This window comes from Rattus norvegicus, chromosome 5, assembly GCF_036323735.1.
Source record: "Rattus norvegicus strain BN/NHsdMcwi chromosome 5, GRCr8, whole genome shotgun sequence".
NCBI classification, from domain to species: Eukaryota; Metazoa; Chordata; class Mammalia; order Rodentia; family Muridae; genus Rattus; species Rattus norvegicus.
In genome coordinates, this window is record NC_086023.1 from 165159225 (window position 1) to 165178314 (window position 19090).

Below are 19090 nucleotides of genomic sequence, written 5' to 3' on the forward strand. Positions count from 1 at the left end.
GCAAACACTCTTAAAGGAAATCTACCCGGCAATTTTCCTTGCAGCCATATTTTCCAATTTCAAAACACAGGAGTTTGTTTTTCTGGTTTTTCAAGACAGGGTTTCTCTGTGTAGACTTGGCTGTCTTGGAACTCCCTCTGTAGACCAGAGATCTGCCTGCCTACTTCTGCCTCCCGAATGCTGGGATTCCCACTTCCTCAGCTGGGAACTAATTTTTATAATTCCTTGAAGATGGGAACGTTTTGGCCCTGCTTTCATTTTATAGCTAAATGGGCTGTGATGGTTTGTATATGCTCAGCCCAGGGAGTAGCAGGCACTATTAGGAGGAATGGCCTTGTGCAGTGGGTGTGGCCCTGTTGGAGTAGGTGTGGCCCTGCTGGAGTAGGTGTGTCACTGTGGCTGACCCTCATCCTAGCTTCCTGGGAGCCAGTATACTGCTAGGAGCTTCCAGATGAAGATGTAGAACTCTCAGCTCCTCCTGCACCATGTCTGTCTGGATGCTGCCATGCTCCTCCCTTAAATCTGGAATCTTCTAGAACATTCAGCTTTATTCTACTTCCTGGTGTCCCTTTAATACTTGAACCATGTATTTTGTATTTTTCCTTTCTCAACTTTCTCCTTTTGGTTAAAATGTTCTTCATAAGAGTGAACTTTAGGGCTGGGGATTTAGCTCAGTGGTAGAGCGCTTACCTAGGAAGCGCAAGGCCCTGGGTTCGGTCCCCAGCTCCGAAAAAAAGAACCAAAAAAAAAGAAAAAAAAAAAAAAGAGTGAACTTTAGTGGGGCTGGAGAGATGGCTCAGCGGTTAAGAGCACTGACTGCTCTTCCAGAGGTCTTGAGTTCAATTCCCAGCAGCCATATGGTAGCTACAACCATCTGTAATGGGATCTGATGCCCTCTTCTGGTGTGTCTGAAGACAGCTACAGTGTATTCACAGAAAAATATAAATCTAAGAGTGAACTTTAGTAACCACACCACAGAATTTACATCAGGCTGTTTGAGATTTCCTTTTTCAAAGCAGTTAATCCAAATCTCTACACCTTAGCTCAGGCAGGCAGACTCTTCAGACAAGGGCAAAAAGTGGCCACATTCTTCACCAGAATACCACTAAAACAGTCTCTAGACCACATACTGAAATTCTTCTCCACTGACGCCTCTTGGGCCAGGTCGACTCAGTTCAGATCACTCACAGCAACGAAGTCTTCCTACTAGGATGGCCCATTAAAGCTCACTTAAAACATTCCAAAGCTTTCCAAATCCAAAGTCCCAAAATCCACACTCTTCCAAACAAAAACATGGTCAGGCTTATCACAGGAAATCCCACTCCTGGTACCAACTTCTTTCTTTTAGGGTTCTACAACTGTGAACAGACACCATGACCAAGGCAACTCTTACAAGGACAACATTTAACTGGGGCTGGCTTACAGGTTCAGAGGTTCAGTCCATTATCATCAAGGCAGGAACATGGCAGCATCCAGGCAGGCATGGTGCAGGAGGAGCTAAGAGCTCTACATCTTCATCTGAAGGCTGCTAGCAGAATCCTGGCTTCCAGGCAGCTAGGGTGAGGGTCTTAAAGCCCACACCCACAGTGACACACCTACTCCAACAGGGCCTCACCTTGGAATAGTGCCACTCCCTGGGCCAAGCATGTACAAACAATCACATGAGCTAATTCTATCTCTTGCTCCATAATTCTTCCATCCAGATATTTAAAATTTAACATTTAAACGGTCTGTCTATAGAGTTAATCTCACTTCAGTTATGTGGCTAGAACAAATTAAGGAGAGGCTAAAACTTGCCAGAGGGCAGCACAGTGTCTCCCCTGCCACATACAACAGTGTAGGGCTCTACCTACTGACTGACAATATCGGATGTCCATTGTCCTCAGTGTCACAGCCCCGAACTCTGTCATCTCCACTCTAAAATAAGCATGATGAGAAAATCTTTACCTCTCTACCTCATTTCAGAAAAGAAAAATTTTCCTGAAACTTAATTTTTTTTTTACATTTATTTCGTTTGTGTTTAAGTGCATGTGTAGGGGTATGTACATGCCTCAATATGTACCTGGAGGTCGGAGGACTTCTTTCTGAGGGCAAGGCGCTCCCTCCAAACTGTGGCTTCTGAAGATCAAAATCAGGTTGTGAGACGGATGGACAAGTCATCCCCCTGTCCCCTTTCCTGTAACGATCTCCTGATCCTCCTGCCTCCACCTCACAAACTCTGGGGCCACAATTGTGAACCTCCCTGTTTATTAGTGAGGGCATCTCTACTTTTAACACAGTCTTCTAACCTTGACCAGTCAGGAACTCACAATATAGCTGAGGATGACCTTAGTTAGATTCCTGGTCCTCCCCCTCCTCCCCCCAAGTGCTGGATCAGACTCTGATTAATGGTAATAATCTAAATCAATGTATACATCTGTCAATTTGCCTCTGCCATCACCCCAGTGTGTTGTGATTATATCAGTTTCATGATTGTCAGTATCACGATGCAAATTAAACACAAATTTAAATCTTCTGTTTCACACTGTCTTATTAGTTAGACTATGAAAAGGTTTAAAGAACTTACTCATTGTGCCAATTTGTAATAAATTATTACTTTTGGTGTGACCGAAAAAAATTTCCTTTTCAGTGTCAGAATAATATATACTGAATTCATCCTTCGTTTTATGGCCCTCCTTTCATGTTCTAGGGACTTAATAATGATTCATGGTGAACCCCTACAAATAAACGCAGAACTGAATTGAACCTAAGTAATTATGGTGAAACGGGTTCAGGAGGCCTGGAATGTAGCTGGGTTGCAGAGTCCGTGCGGTGCACACACAGTCCTCAGGCCACACAAGGAAGGCGTGTTAGCACAGGTCTGTAATTCCGGTATTCAAAGGGTGGAGGAAGAAGGACCAGGAGCTCATGGTCCTCTGACTACAGCAAGTTCAACGGCAGTGGCAGTTTGTGCTATATGAGACTTTGTCTCATAGACAAACAGACAGACAGACAAATGGAGAGATGGCTACGATGGTTCAGTAGTTAAGAGCATGCAAGAATCCAAATTCCAGGGGTTGGGGATTTAGCTCAGTGGTAGAGCGCTCGCAAGGCCCTGGGTTCGGTCCCCATCTCCGAAAAAAAAAAAAAAAGAATCCAAATTCCATTCCCAACACCCATGTCCTTGTCTGGTGACTCAGAACTGCCCATAATTACAGCTTCAGGGGATCCGACATCCTCGTCTTCTTCTTCTTTTATTTTTTAAGATTTATTTATCATATATGAGTACACTGTAGCTGTCTTCAGACACACCAGAAGAGGGCATCAGATCTCATGTACGGATGGTTGTGAGATATCATGTTGTTGCTGGGATTTGAACTCAGGACCTCTGGAAGAGCAGTCAGTGCTCTTAACCACTGAGCCACCTCTCCAGCACCAGACACCCTCTTCTGACCTCTATAGGCACTCACATGTGACTCTCACATGCACTTAGACACATGTGCACTTGAGTTCATGTACACACAGAGAAGTGAAAATGTTTATTTGTTATATGTACGTGTGTTTTGCCTGCATGTGTGCGTGTGTGCACAATGCTCCTGCCCGGTGCCTGGGGAGGCCAGAATCTATCAGATTTAGAACTGGAGTTACAGGTGATGGAAAGCCATCCTGTGGGTGCTGAAAATTAAACCAGCTCTCTGGAAGAGCAGACAGTTCTTAATCACTGAGCAATCTCTCCAGTACCTGAAAATATTGAATTAAAAGAAAAAAGTAAGCAGGTTTTGGGGTGTGCACTTTTAACCTAGCCTGGTCCACAGGGCAAGTTCCAGGACAGCCAGGGCTCCTCAGTGAAACCTCTCAAAACAAAGAACTAAACCTATACAGTTCTCTTTTATCTGCAGACTTCCTTTTCCTCTTCCTTTTCCCCCTCTGCGAACCCAAGTGTAGCTGAGTGGTGGATGTTTGTCTAGTTTACACGAGGTCTTGGGTTTGATTTTGAATGCATGCAGACTGTCTAAACACACACACACACACACACACACACACACACACACACACCACACATCCCTCATACCCACACCATACACGCACCCACACCTTACACACACTCACACCTTTTACATACTTACCTTACACACACACACACACACTTACAAACACACCTCACATACACCACTCCTCACATACACACCTTACACACACCCACACTTTATACACACACCTCACACACACACACCTTATACACACACCTCACACACACACACCTTATACACCTCACACACATACACCTCACATACACATCTTACTCACACCTCACACACCTTACATAGACTCCTCACATACACACTCCTCACATACACACACTCCTCATATACACACTTTACACACCTCACACAAACATACCTTACACACACCTCACACAAATACCTTACACAACCTCATCACACCTTAAACACACACCTCACATACAAACACACTTCACATACAAATATACCTCATGTACACACACCTCACATACACACCTTACACACCTCACACATACCTCACGTGTATACCTTACAGACACACCTTACACGTACTTCTTATATACACACTTTACCTACACGCCTTATATACACGCACCTTACACACACACAAATGGTGACAATGATGATAAATGAAAGTTTAAAAATATATATATAAAACTCATAAACTGCTTTTGGGGCTGTAAATGGTATGAGCATTGTGGGAACCAGGCTAGCAACCCCTTAACAAGTTAGACACAGAGTTACTGTGTCACCCGGATTCAACTCCTTGGCAGATATCCCAAATATCTGCAATCAGATATGCAAGTAAATTTAATACATGAGTGCTCATTGCAGCCCTGCTCACAATGGTGGAAATGTGGAAGTCATTAAACGGCCATCAACAGATGGTGGACCAGCCATTTGTGGCCTAGCTGTAAGTGGAATGTCACTCAGACATCTCAGACAGGACGGGGAATGGAGGGCCGATGCGTGCTACAGTGCCGACAAACCTCGAAGACGTTCTCCTCAGTGGAAGAAAGCACATGTTTCTCGTATGATCTCATTTGTATGAGGAGCCAGAATAGGCCAAGCCATAGACAGACAGCAGGTTGGGCTTGGGAGGAGCTCTGTGAAATCCTATGGGTATGAAGTTCCCATTTGAGGGAATGACAAGTTCTTGAAGCCTGGTGTGGTGGCTCAGGCCTATAAGCCCATGCCAGCATTCCAGAAACGTGCAGAAAGATCTTGAGGGAATTTTGCCTTTTTTTTTTTCTTTTTTTTCGGAGCTGGGGACCGAACCCAGGGCCTTGCGGTTGATAGGCAAGTGCTCTACCACTGAGCTAAATCCCCAACCTCCCCCCCCCCCTTTTTTTTTAAAGATAGAGTTTCTCTGTGTATCACTGGCTGTCCTCTGTAGACCAGACTGGTCTTGAACTCAGAGATCCACCTGCCTCTGCCTCCCAACCACTAGGGCTAAAGGTGTGTACCAGCATGCTTGCAATATCTTGAGTTTGGGGGTATAGTTTAAGGATGTGGTTTTGGGGGCTGGAGAGGTGGCTCAGTGGTTAAGAGAGCTGACTGCTCTTCCAGAGGTCCTGAGTTCAATTCCCAGCAACCACATGGTGGCTCACAACCATCTGTAATGAGATCTGATGCTCTCTTCTGGTCTGAGTGAAGACAGCTACAGTGTACTTATATATAGTAAATAAATATTTTAAAAAAGGATGTGGGGAAAAAAGGGATGTGATTTTGGTTATATGGTAAAAACATATATTAAAAAAATAGGGGTTGGGGATTTGGCTCAGTGGTAGAGCGCTTGCCTAGCAAGCACAAGGCCCTGGGTTCAGTCCCCAGCTCCGAAAAAAAGAAAAAAGAAAAAAAAATATTTAGGGCAGGCATAGTAGTGCATGATTTCATACCAGCATGCAGGAGGTAGAGGCAGGTGGACCTCTGTGAGCTCCAGGACAGCCTGGTCTTCATAACAAGTTCTAGGCCAGCTAGAGCAACACAGCAAAACTGTCTCCAAAACAAAACAAACCAAACGAAACAGGCCTGGCGATGCACACCTTTGATGCTTTAATTCTGGCACTTCAGAGACAGGCAGGTTCCGGGCCAGCCTGGAGGGAGCTAGGGCTACAGCGAAAAAAACCAAAGGGTTAGGAGGGAGAAAATGATTCTCAAAGACAGGAGAGGGCAAAAGTTTTAGATCATTTGGGCGAGAAGTAAGCAGTTCCAGGCTGGCCTTAGCTACAGATAGAGACCCTTTCTCAATAATAACAACAATAATGTGGGGTTGGGGATTTAGCTCAGTGGTAGAGCGCTTGCCTAGGAAGCGCAAGGCCCTGGGTTCGATCCCCAGCTCTGAAAAAAAAGAACAAAAAAAAAAAAACAATAATGTAATAATAACGACGATAATGTAATAATGACAATAATGTAATAATAACGACAATAACGTAATAATAACGACAATAACGTAATAATAACAACAATAACAGGCACTGGAGAAATGGCTCACCATGAGTACTTTCTGTTCAGTCTCCAGCAGCACACTGGGTAGCCAGCTCACAGATGCCTGTGACTTCAGCTCCAGGGGATCTGACACCCTCTTCTGGCCTTCACAGGCACACACACACACACACACACACACACACACACACACACACACACACTCACACGGATACATAGACGTTAATAAGAATAAATCTTTAAGTAATACACACAGAGAGTGGAGAGAGAGACAGAGAGAGAGAGAGAGAGAGAGAGAGAGAGAGAGAGAGAGAGAGAGAGAGAGAGAGAGAGGAGAGTCTCACTGTGTAGCTCTGACTGCCCTGGAGTAGACCAGGTTGCTCTCAGACTCACAGAGATCCTTCTGCCTCCGGCTCTCAAGCATTGGGATTAAAAGTGTGTGTCACTCTGCCCAGTAATAATTTTAATGCAAGGAAGAAGTTATTGAATTAGACAGCAGTTATGGTTGATAACATTGTAAGTGTATTTGGTGCACAGAACTGTGTAATTTAGTTTAAAAGATAACTTTGGGGTCTGTATTATCTCTACAACACTTAAGAGTTCTTGCTGCTATTTCAGTGGACCCAAGTGTAGCTCTTCTTTTTAATATATACTTATTTATTATGTATACATCATACAGCTTTCTGCCTGCATGTATGCCTGACGTTACCAGTGGATATTGTCACTGTAGAAGAGGGTATCTGATCTCAATGCAGATGGTTGTGAGCCACCATGTGGTTGCCAGGAATTGAACTCAGGACCTCTGGAAGAGCAGTCGGGCCTCTTAACCACTGAGCCATCTCTCCAGTTCCAAGTGCAGTTCTAAGCATCCACATCAAGCAGCTAGCAACTGACATCATGTCCACCTTTCAGGATACTCTGACACCACTTCTGGCCTCTGTGGACACATGCACACATATCTATACTCCATGTCCGCACATATACATAAATAAATCTTTACAAAATAAACTAAGTAGAAAGGTAACTTTGTTTTGTTTTTTTGTTGTTTTTTTTTTTTTTTTTCAGTTCTGGGCATCGAACCCAGGGCTCCACTCACTCATGCTAGCCCAATGTCTTACCCACAAAGCTGTTCCTGCAGCCCTTAAATGGTCAAGTTGATGCTATCTAGATTTTTACCGCATGTTTTTTTTTTAAAGTTCACTCACAGAGATGGGTATTGCCAAAAGCCAGAGACTGACAGTTGTTGGTCAAGACAGGAAGAAAGCCTCACTGTGAGAATGTCCACTGGTAACGTCAGTGTGGAGCATGTTAGCTATTCTTCCACAGAATTACCACATGACCCAGGAATTCCACTTCCCAGCCAAAGGGATTGAGGTAGGAATTCCAGTGAATTTTTTTTTCTTTTACACTATTTTGTTTGGTTTGGAGCCATATGGTGTTCCACCAGGCTAGCCTGAAACTCATTTATATAGCCCAGGCTGGTCTATAGAAAGTAACAACTTTCTGCTTCGGCTAACCCAGGACTGCACTATGGCTGCTACATTCTAACACCTTTGCTCACAGCAGCATTATTTACAAAATGAGCCAGAAAGCAATGGAAGTAAGGACCAGCAGAATGTGCTCTAGCAACACAAGGACTAATGATTCAGCCCTAGGCGCTGGAGAGATGGCTCCCCAGTTAGGAGCACACACCAACTCTTGCGTAGGACCCATGGCAGGCAGCTTGCAACAGCCTGTAACTCCAGTGGGGTCCCACGCCTCCACCAACAACCATACTTGATGTAAATACCATCCCCAAGTACACATAGTTTAAAATAATAAACCTTTTAAAAAAATTAATAAAAGAGGGCTGGAGAGATGGCTCAGCGGTTAAGAGCACTGACTGCTCTTCCAGAGGTCCTGAGTACAATTCCCAGCAAGCACATGGTGGCTCACAACCATCCGTAATGGGATCCGATGCCCTCTTCTGATATGTATGAAGATAGACAGTGTACCCACGTACATAAAATAAATAAATAAATCTTTAAAATAATAATAATAATAATAATAATAATAATAATAATAATAATAATAATAATAGTGATAAAAAGAGCTCTTGCAAGAGGACCAGAGTTCGAGTTTCAAGCACTCACCCTAGGTAGTTCACAACCACCTGTAACTCCAGCTCCAGGGTCTTCTTAGACACATGCACATGTGACATACGCATGTGGCACACACTGACACATTCATATACTCATGAATAAAAACAAAATCTTCATGTAACTCAGCCTTGTAAAGACAGGAGATTCTGACTCGATCTCCAGATGCCCTTTAGAGATTAATACTATGTGAAATAAGCCAGACATTGGGGCTCAGAGATAGCCTCACTGCTAGCATGAGGACCAGAGATCGAATCCCAAATACACACATCAAAGCTGGGTGTGGTGTGGTGGTGCACGCCTGTGTACGCCTGTAATCCTAGCATTGAGTGTTCAGGAAGCTGTTGAGACAGGCACTCCTTCTCCCTGGGGCTCACGGGCCAACCAGTCTAGAGCAAATTCCAACTTTGGCCTTTGACCTCCACATGTACATGTATACCCATGCGTGAGTACGCACGCGCACACAGACAGACACACACACACACAAACACATAGACCCACACACACACAATGCCACATCTGCAAATAAAAACAACGCAATATATCCCTCATCCCTAGAGTGGTGACATTCTTTTTTTTTTTTTTTTTTTTTTTCTTTTTTTCGGAGCTGGGGATCGAACCCAGGGCCTTGCGCTTGCTAGGCAAGTGCTCTACCGCTAAGTTAAATCCCCAACCCCCGAGTGGTGACATTCTTAAAGACCGATAGCGGGCTGGAGAGATGGCTCAGCGGTTAAGAGCACTGACTGCTCTTCCAGAGGTCCAGAGTTCAGTTCCCAGCAACCACACAGTGGCTCACGACCATCTGTAATGAGATCTGATGCCCTCTTCTGGTGTGTCTGAAGGCAGCTACAGTGTATATAATAAATAAATATTAAAAAAAAAAAAAAAAGACCGATAGCACGTGGTGGTTCCCAGGTCTGGAGAGTGGGTGTCCAATGGGGACATAGCACTCATGTGGAATGAAGAAAGCACTCTTCAGTTAGTGGGGTTGGCACAGCAGGAGGAACAACATCCTTTGTTTTAGTTTGGTTTTCATTTGCATGCTCGAGACAGATCTTGTGTAACCTAGACTGGCCTTGAATTCCCTGCATAGACCTTGAGTTCTGTACTTCCTGTCTCCCAGTGCTGGGGATTATGTAAGTGTCTCCATACCTGACAGTATAAATGTATGTATGTATGTATGTATGTATGTATGTATGTATGTATTTATTTATGGACAGTGTCTTTCTGCGTAGTCCTGGATCTCTCGCTGTAGACCAGGCTGGCCTCGAACTCACAGAGATCCACCAACCTCTGCCTCCTGGGTGCCGGGATTACACGGAGTGCACCTGTGCACTCAGCAGTATGGCTGTTCGTAATGCTTCCCATCTGCACTGTTAGAAGTGACCAACACGGTCAATTTTTGTGGTTTTTGCTTGTCTGCAATGCTCGCCTGAACCCAGGGCCTCTGCGAGCTAGCCAAGTGTGCTCTCGTGAGACAGCACATTTCCACTTTGACAGTAGACCCCTAAGGCTTTACGCCACCCTATGTGTATTTTATTTGCACTTATTTATTGTGTGCAAATGCTAACACAGGTGTGGAGATCAGAGACAACCTTTAGGACTCCGTTCTGTCCTCCTATCAGATACCACAAACTGAGGGACAAGTGCCTTTGTGTGCTGAGCCGTCTCCGAACCCCCCCCCCCCACATCCACAATTAATTAAAAGAAAAAAAAAACCGGGTATGGTGGCCCACATATTTAATACCAACACTAGGGAGGCAGAGGCCAGCCTGATCTACATACTGAGTTCCAGGCCAGCCAGAGCTACAAAGTGAGACCTTATCTCCAACCCCCTACTCCCAGAAAGGATTTGTGTGTGTATACTAATATTAATTTTTTAAAATTGTTTTTGTTTGATTGCTTTTATTTATTTATTTCTTTTTTGAAAGATCAGATCTCTCCATTCCTACTAGGCAGGAATAAATAAATAAATAGAAATGAATTAAAACCAAGGACCAAGTGTCCTCTGCCTCCCCTCCGGTGTCCGCGTGTGGAACTGCAGGTCCCCTCCCTAACCACAGACTTCCCATTGTTCTCCATCCTGCTCTCCTGGAATCCAGGAGTTGAAATTCTTGATCCTCCCAGGAAAGCTGGCTTGGTTCAGATACCTCGCAGAAGCGTCGTCGCGAGAAGCTTCCTCTTTTATTCCATAAAATCTGCCGTTTCTCCGTGTCATTACACCTTTGCACGGAGAACCCAGCCCTTGCTTTGGGGAACGACAGAGCCTCCTCGCTACCCCGCGGCTCCACGCAGTCCTCATCCGACACGTGGCAGCCCTTCTCAGCTCTGCACAGCGAGGTCCTGCAGCCTCCCCCTGGTGGACGCTTGGAGTTGAAACTCAAAGTGGCCATTCGTTCCAGTCTGAGCCCAGTGAGCCCCGCCAGCTGGCGCCAGCCTGCAGAGAAGGAGCGGGAGCCATGGGAGGGAAGTTGCATCCAGCGCCTGGTGCAGCTATCACGTCCCTGCCTTCACGGAAGTCCTTCCTTTGGCTCCTAAAAGTATTCGGTTATTTCCGGGCATAAACTGTGGCGCTTTGGCCTCAGACACTTAAGTCCTAGTCTGTCCGATGTTCTTTTACTGAGTCCCACTGAGGCACGATCGGGAAAATCATCCTGACGTGGGAGATAAAAGGAGTCGCTAGCTGAAGCCTCAGTTTCTAGAGCCGCAGCACAATTAACATTTGCTGTGAAGGTGCCCAACATAATGTGTGTGTGTGTGTGTGTGTGTGTGTGTGTGTGTGTGTGTGTAATTTTTTTCCACATAAAATGTTAAAATATCAATGAACTGTGCTTAAAGCCTAAGGGTCACACTGTCTCTATGTTGGCCACCATGACAGGGAATGTTAATTGCGTTGAGATTCCTGATGCTGGGATTTCAACCCGGTTTCAGAATGCTGTTCCCATCTGGGTGGCCCCTTAGGCTTGAAAAGCCGTGCTCGGCTTCCCGCCATCTCTCTGTCTACTCCCCTGCTGAGCAGGCACCGCCCCTTCACGGAGCTGCAGCCTCACTTCCGGCTTCCACCACGTTGCCTTCTCCCTGTGGGCTTCCTCCCCCTTCAGCAGCTGGAGACGGTCATCTTAGCACAGTCCTCACCTTCCATCCTGCCTTACTCACCAGTTAGTTATCTTGAACTGCGGATTCCTCATCTTCAATGGATGCTTCTGCTCCAGACGGAGTCCTAGCGTGTTAAGGAGACTTGCCCAGGGCTCTCTACCGGGACTTTCTTATCTGCATCTCCCTCCAAGATCCTCCCCCATCAACAGTCCTATCTCCTCTCTGATCTTGCAGGTACCCTACTGCCTACATTCCTTTCTACTGTTATGGAAAAATACCCTGAGGATAGCAAGGTAAAGAAGGAAGGCTTTGTGCTGACTCACAGTCCCAGGTTATTGCCCTCCAAAGCCTGGGCGTCTCGCAGCAGGGCTCAAGGACCTTTTGTTCAGTCCAAGCGATGGTGCCTCCCAGTTAGGGCCGGTCTCCTCACCTCGATTAATTACATCCAGATATTACCTCAAATACTTGCCCAGAGCTTGTCTCTGGCTAGTCTAGCTTCTGTCAAACCAACCAACACACTTTCTCAACCTACACACTTTCTTAGTGTGACCTTCCTCTTACACAGCGGGCAAGTCTAACCAGTGCGAGCGTGAGTGCGTGCGTGCGTGCGTGCGTGCGTGCGTGTACATATTGCACATGTGGACATTAGAGAAGAACTTGTGGAGAATCAATTCTCTCCTTCGTCAAGTGGGGGTGGAATTCATATTGTCAGAGGAGGGCAAGGACCTTTACCCACTGTTATCTTGCCGGCCCCCGATTTTTATTTATGTGTATAGACATTTTGCCTGCGTGTATGTCTACGTACCACCTGCACACCTGGTGTCCACAGAGGCCAGGAAAGGGTGTTGGATCCCCTGGAACCGGGGTTACAAATGGTTGTTAGCTGACATGTGAGTTCTGGGAATTAAATCGGGGTCCTTTGGAAGAGCTGCCAGTGCTCTTAGCCACCTCTCCAGCCAACCAAACTCCGACTTTTAAAACTTGTCACTCAAGGTCTTTGATGATAGGTCTATGGTGATCTATCTCCCTTAATCCAGTTTCTTCACACCCACCCAAGTACACCCTGTCAGTTAACTGGAGCACCGCTCCGGAGCACCAGGCTGCCTGTGCAAGGGCAAGCCAGATGTGAAATAGCACGTCAGTACTCCCAGCATCTGGAAGAGACTGCAGAGGATACAAAGTCAAGGCCAGCTTATACTGTGTGAGACCCCAGATAAAAACAAGCAACCAAATCCCTTGAAAGACCTCCTGGCGTGCCAGCTAAAGTACTTCCTGTTGGCTTGTGTATCAAGGCCACCTCTCTAGCCGCACACCCTTCCAGCGCCACCACCTGTTCGCCTTCAGAAGCTATTTTTGAAACCTTTCTCACCTGCCTTGGAGGCAGGAATTAATGTCCTGTTCTCAGTGTGCACTCTGTGCATGGAACAGGCTTTCAAACACTCCTCAAAATAATGGGTCGAGCCCCAGGCCTTTAATCCCTGGAGGCAGAGACAGGGCAATGTCTGTGGGTTCAAGGCCATATGTACACACACACATACTCATATATATACATATATAACTATGTATATATACACATACATATGTATATATATATCATACATAAATTTAGATTTTTTTAAAAGATTTATTCATTTATTATATATAAGTACACTGTCCCTGTCTTCAGACACACCAGAAGAGGGCATCAGATCCCATTACAGATGGTTGTGAGCCACCATGTAGTTGCTGGGAATCCAAGGCAAGGACCTTTGGAAGAGCAGTCAGTGCTCTCAACCTCTAAGCCATCCCTTCAGCCCCTCAGATAACAAAGAAATAAATCTCTTCAGCCCCTCAAACAAACAAACAAACAAGTCATGTTAAGTGTTGAAAGAAAAAATCAGCGTCATTTGAATAGGTTTATTGGAGCTGAAACCGTGCTGCAATCAAATAGTTACTAGTACAGGCTGTGTGACATCTCTCCAATATAAGGCTCTTTATCAACCCAAAACAGACAAACACTCATTCCTTCTGCAAGATAATTTGGCATCGAGCAGTTGCCCCAAGTGGGCTCTATGGCTGGACATAGATCAGGCTCTCTGGAAGGTTTGTTTGCACACCTGGCCTTCGCAGAACATTTCCTGGGACAGGAAGAAGAGAGAAAAAAAAAGTTGATTTACGTTTTCAATAGCTCTGATACCGAATGTATGGTCTTCTCTATCTTTCTCCCGCACTGACAGCAAATGGGTGTCCAACAATTTGATCCTAACAGTCTCTACGGGAGCAAGTGTAAAACCACAAACACAGGTAAAGTTATTCCTATGTATGTGCATGTGTATGCATATACACACATACATATAGACAGGGTGTCTCTACATAGCCCTGGCTGTCCTGGAATTCACTATGAAAACCAGGCTGGTCTCAAACTCACAAAGATCCACCTGCCTCTCCCTCCCAAGTGCTAGGATTGAAGGCATGTACCACCTTACCCAGCCCTGGCTTTATATTTTGTAGATTTGATACCTTCTAGATTGTACTTTAGAAGTATTGACAGGTTTGAGCTGTGACCTGTAGCTGTGCAGTTCTGGCTGTGAAACAAACCAGTGTCCCTCTGTGAAGAAATAAGACCCCAAAGCAGCCAGAGGCAGTGAGCTGTACCTCTGGCCTCTTGGGGTAGCAAGGATGCACCAGGGACTGAGATTTGTTGATCATAGAGACCACCCTGAAACACTATTATTTTCCAGATCATAGTCAAAGCTGAGTAGTTACCTCACTGCCTTTCTCTATGTTTTAAAAAATACATGATCAGAACTGGAGAGATGGCTCAGTGGTTGGTTAAGAGCACAGACTGGTCTTTCAGAGATCCTCCACCAACCACATAATGGTTCCTAACCATCTATAATGAGGTCTAGTGCCCTCTTCTGGTGTGTCTGAAGACGGTGACAGTGTACCCATATAAATAAAATAAATACATCTTTAAAAAAAAAAAAAGGGATCAATTCAGCCTAGAGCTGTAGCCTACACCTTTGACCCCAGCACTGAGGAGGCAGAGGCAGGCAGATCTCTGTGAGTTCAAGGCCAGCTTGCTCTACAGAGTGAGTTCCAGGGCAGCCAAGGCTACACAGCAAAACCAAAACCTTATCTTTTTTTTTTTTTTTTTTTTTTTTTTTTGGTACTTTTTTTCGGAGCTGGGGATGAAACCCAGGGCCTTGCGCTTCTTAGGCAAGTGCTCTACCACTGAGCTAAATCCCCAACCCCCAAAACCTTATCTTGAATAATAATAACAACAACAACAACAAAAGTCCCTCCGATCAAGATTTTTCTGCATGTTGAGAGGGAGAGGGAGAGGGAGAGGGAGAGGGAGAGGGAGAGAGAGGAGAGAGAGGAGAGAGAGGAGAGAGAGGAGAGAAGAGTGACTGTCCGTGTTATTTTTTATATATCTTACTGCTATCTCTTTAAAAAATAAAAACAGGGGTTGGGGATTTAGCTCAGTGGTAGAGCGCTTGCCTAGCAAGCGCAAGGCCCTGGGTTCGGTCCCCAGCTCCGAAAAATAGAAAAGAAAAAAAATAAATAAAAAATAAAAACAAAGGACACTGATCTGGGACTCATAACTGCATAGTTCAACCCTCAATAGAGAAGCTTCCTCTTGCTACAGATGGTAATTAACAGAGACCCACAGTTGGTCAATGGGCAGAGACCATGGAACACTCCACACTGCCGTGAATGGGATGCCTTTAGACAGCCTCGGGGCTGTAGGATCTATTCAGGAGACGAGGCAGAAAGGCCAGAGCCAGAGGTCGTGGACAACTCCAAGGGAACAGCATCTCCGAGACACAGCAGGGCTGTGTTGTGTACGAACTCACAGAGCCTGTGACAGCAAGCACAAGACCTGTACAAAGTCAAGCCAGGCAAATCCCAACAACCACTTGGTGGTTCCCAATCATCTGTAATGAGATCTGGTGCCCCTTTCTGGCCTGCAGGCATACATGCAGGCAGAAAGCTGTATGATGTATACATAATAAATAAATATATTTTTTAAAAAAAATAACAAGGGGATGAAGAGATGGCTTGGTGGTTGAGACTTCCTAATGCTCTTGCAAAGGACCAGTTCCCCACCCCCATATAGGGCAGCTCACGACCACCTGTAACTCCAGTTCCAAGGGGATCCAGCGCCCTCTTCTGGTCTCTGTAAGCACTGCATGCATGTGGCGGGCACACGCACGTACGCGCACGCGCACACACGCACACGTACACATAAATACAAATATCTCTCCCCTAGAGTGTTTTCGAAAGAACAGAATTGGATAAGTACCAGGTGGAGCTGGTCCCCTTCAATCCAGTGGCTCCAGCCTCTGTTTTTCTTCTCTCCTTTCTGTACACAAGTGAGTTTGTCGTTCTCCCAGGTAACTGTGCTCTGCATGAAAGGAAGAGCAAAACAATCCGTAAACATTACCAGGTAGAATGCATGCCGTGTTAACTTTGTGAAATCTACAGACTGTGTTAGGTTTTAATATTTTTTTTGCTTTAAAAAAGATTTTTTTGGGGTTGGGGATTTAGCTCAGTGGTAGAGCGCTTGCCTGGGAAGCTCAAGGCCCTGGGTTCGGTCCCCAGCTCCGAAAAAAAAAAAAAAAGAAAAAAAAATTTTTTTATTTTATGTACATAAGTACACTGTAGCTGTCTTCAGACACATCAGAAGAGGGCATCGGATCCCATTACAGATGGTTGTGAGCCACCATTTGGGTACTGGGAATTGAACCCCCGATTCTCTCCAAGAGCCCCAGATGCTCTTAGTTGATGAGCTATCTCTCCAGCCCCAAGCCTATGTTCTTTCTTTTTCTTTTCCTATGGTGCTAGAAATCTGACTCAGGTCTCATGCTTGCTAAGTGAGAGCCCAGCCCTTAGCCATGCCCTAGCCCCTTACCATGCATTTTCTGTTATCCAGTCCTTTGTTGTCCTCCACAAATTCTTCTCCAACCTTGAATTTAAGAAGGTAGTTCCTCAGGCTGCTGCACGTGTTGATGCTAAAGGAGTCCCCGTTTTGCTCAATCACTTTCTGTGGCTTCAGCAACTTGGCGATCTTACGAGTTGCAAAGTCAATACCTGAAAAGTTATTGTTCCTGTTATATTTTTATTTTAATTATTTACGTTAACCTATGGGTGGGTATGGCGTGTGTAAGTTAGAGCACGGCTGGTTTTAAAGCAAGATTTTACATAAAGCATGCTGTCTTTGAACTTGTATAGGCAAAGGTGACATTAAACTTCTGATCTTCTTGTCCTCACTTCCAAGTATCGGATTACAGGTGTGTACCACCATACTTGACTCAGAACTTTTACGAATTTTATTTATTTAATATGTATGCGTGAATAGCTGCAAGCGTTATCTGTGCACCACATGTGTGCAATGCCCACAGCGGCCAGCAGAGGGCGTCGGATTCCCTCTAATAGGGCATTCAGATGGTTGTGCGCTGCCGGTGCCTGATCGAGCCATTTCTCTAGCCCCTAAAGAAGATTTTTTAAAAACTGCTTTTACTGGGGGTTTGGAGTCTGTTCTATTTACTTGAAGGCAAAACGAAGTTTGTTAAGCACCAAGTGTATCAAGATAAGATAGCTTAAGTCTCTAATTCCTATACTTGGGAAGCTGAGAGAGGAGGATTTGTTGAAGTCTGAGACCGCAGCCTGGTCTACAAAGTGAGGTCCAGGCCAGCTTGACCCAGAGACCTTATCTCAAAACAAACAGACAGACAAACAAACATTCCCAAACAAATCTCAACACAAGCCCTGGCAAACGGTCAAGAGTGCTCTGTATGCAGTAATAGTTGCCGAGATCTGCCAAACCTGTAGAGCCAGAGCAAGTTGCCGGGGCAACGCCATATTGAGAGTCTTTTAGGATGCTGGGACAATAATCAGACCCTCGTGGACCCATGCACCCCACTGGTGGCCACAGGGTTGGGCGCAGCTCCCCCACTGCACACATGGGTAGCTCAGGCTGACTCTGCCCGTTCATCTGCAGGAGTCGCCTTGGACTCCGAACACTGGCCAAGCAGGCTCAGCGCTGGGAGGGAAATTGAATTCTCATGCAGACCGTGACTGGTTTAGGGCGCCAGGACCCGCCCTGACCCTAGGAGCCCCAGCCGCCCCCATCCGTATCCGTGCAAAGTTGGACAGACACCGGTACAGAAGTACTTGCGATTCGAGGGGTGCAGAGGGATACCGAGGGAAAGACAGGTGTGGGCAGGGATGATTGACAGGGAGACCAGACAAGGGGGTCAGAAAACAGAGGATTGACAGAGGAGCAGAGACTGTGGGACAAGGTCAGGAGCTGACCAGCCGAGAGCATAACCCACAGGAGGGAGACAGAAGGACCTGGAACAGACAGGACAGGCTGCCTTCATTCAATCCCGGAGACACAACCCTGGGGTCCTACCCAGGGCCAGCATGTAGCCCTCGAAGTTATCGCTGCTGAGAAGGTTCCAGGTACCGCTGAGGTCTGCTGGCATGGTTGGGTGTCAGTTGGCAGCTAAAGCCTGAAAGTCACCGGGCGTGGTGCCTTATATTGTCAATGGGGCGGGGGCGGAGCCAGGATGGAGCCCGAGGGAACTACAAGAGGGGACAGGGAAGCTGGGGGTGGGGAACCGTGGAAACACCGGTTGGCTATCTTTCCTAACTTCCTTTCCCACATGCTCCGGCTTCATCCCTTCTCCTGCCCCACCCTACCTTGGCAACATCTGTTTCCCTTGTGACTCCCTCCTGGCGTTTAACTTTAGGCACGTCTGAGCCCAGAGTGTGTCCTAGGTCATCCTTTATTCTTCTGCCTCGACGTTAATGACTAAAGGAATGGTTTTCAGCTCTTAGCATCAAATACGGGGTCAACATAAATGACAGTATATGCAAACACACAGCCATCCTAATATAGAGAAATCCATTTCTTTTACCCCGCTCAGGTTTAAGTAAATATCCATTTTAATTTTGTTTATATGTGTGTGTGTATGTGTGTGTGTGTGTGTGTGTATGTGTGTGTGTGTGTGTGAGTGTATACCATGCGTGTGCCAGTGCCAGAAGAGAGTATCTCTTCAGGAGATAGAACTACAGGCAGGCTGCAGTCTTACCCACTCCCATTCCACTCCATAGATGTTAGACAACGAACTCAGGTCCTTTGAAAGAGCAGCTAGTGCTCGCTCTTTTTTTAGGATTTTATTAATTAATTAATTTACTTATTTATTATATGTATGTAGGTAAGGACACTATCATTGTCTTCAGACACCCCAGAAGAGGGCATCAGATCCCATTGCAGATGGTTGTGAGCCACCATGTGGGTACTGGGAATTGAACTCAGGACCTCTGGAAGAGCAGTCAGTGCTCTTAACCGCTGAGCCATCTCTCCAGCCCCCTAGTGCTCTCAACAGCTGTGTCACCTGTCTAGTGTCTGCCTCG

The 19090-nt window shown here is 45.8% G+C and overlaps 1 protein-coding gene across 3 annotated transcripts; it reads right to left on the minus strand.

Annotated features, from left to right (window-relative positions):
• Positions 1-10475: 10475 nt before the first annotated feature.
• Positions 10476-18203, minus strand: Rbp7 (retinol binding protein 7). Of its 3 annotated transcripts, none has more exons than XM_063288084.1 (5): positions 18084-18203; positions 16581-16759; positions 15972-16073; positions 11744-13800; positions 10476-11024 (listed from the first exon to the last, which is right to left on the minus strand). In XM_063288084.1, exons 1-4 carry the CDS (start codon positions 18154-18156, stop codon positions 13750-13752), a joined length of 405 nt encoding a protein of 134 aa, XP_063144154.1. In that variant the 5' UTR covers positions 18157-18203; the 3' UTR covers positions 10476-11024; positions 11744-13749. The 3 variants fall into 3 exon arrangements, with proteins under 3 accessions (XP_063144154.1, XP_063144155.1, NP_001102163.1); XM_063288085.1 differs by having other exon boundaries at positions 10476-11241; NM_001108693.1 differs by lacking the exon at positions 10476-11024 and having other exon boundaries at positions 13561-13800; positions 18084-18175.
• Positions 18204-19090: the final 887 nt, after the last annotated feature.

Bases quoted from the DNA above. Each gene is read 5' to 3' on its own strand.
- Rbp7 (XM_063288084.1), bottom strand. From the start codon at position 18,156: ATGCCAGCAGACCTCAGCGGTACCTGGAACCTTCTCAGCAGCGATAAC. The intron at 16,074-16,580 runs GTAAGGGGCTAG...CCTTTCATGCAG, and splicing joins TGGATAACAGAAAATGCATG to AGCACAGTTACCTGGGAGAA. The intron at 13,801-15,971 runs GTACTTATCCAA...TTCCTGTCCCAG, and splicing joins AAGGGGACCAGCTCCACCTG to GAAATGTTCTGCGAAGGCCA.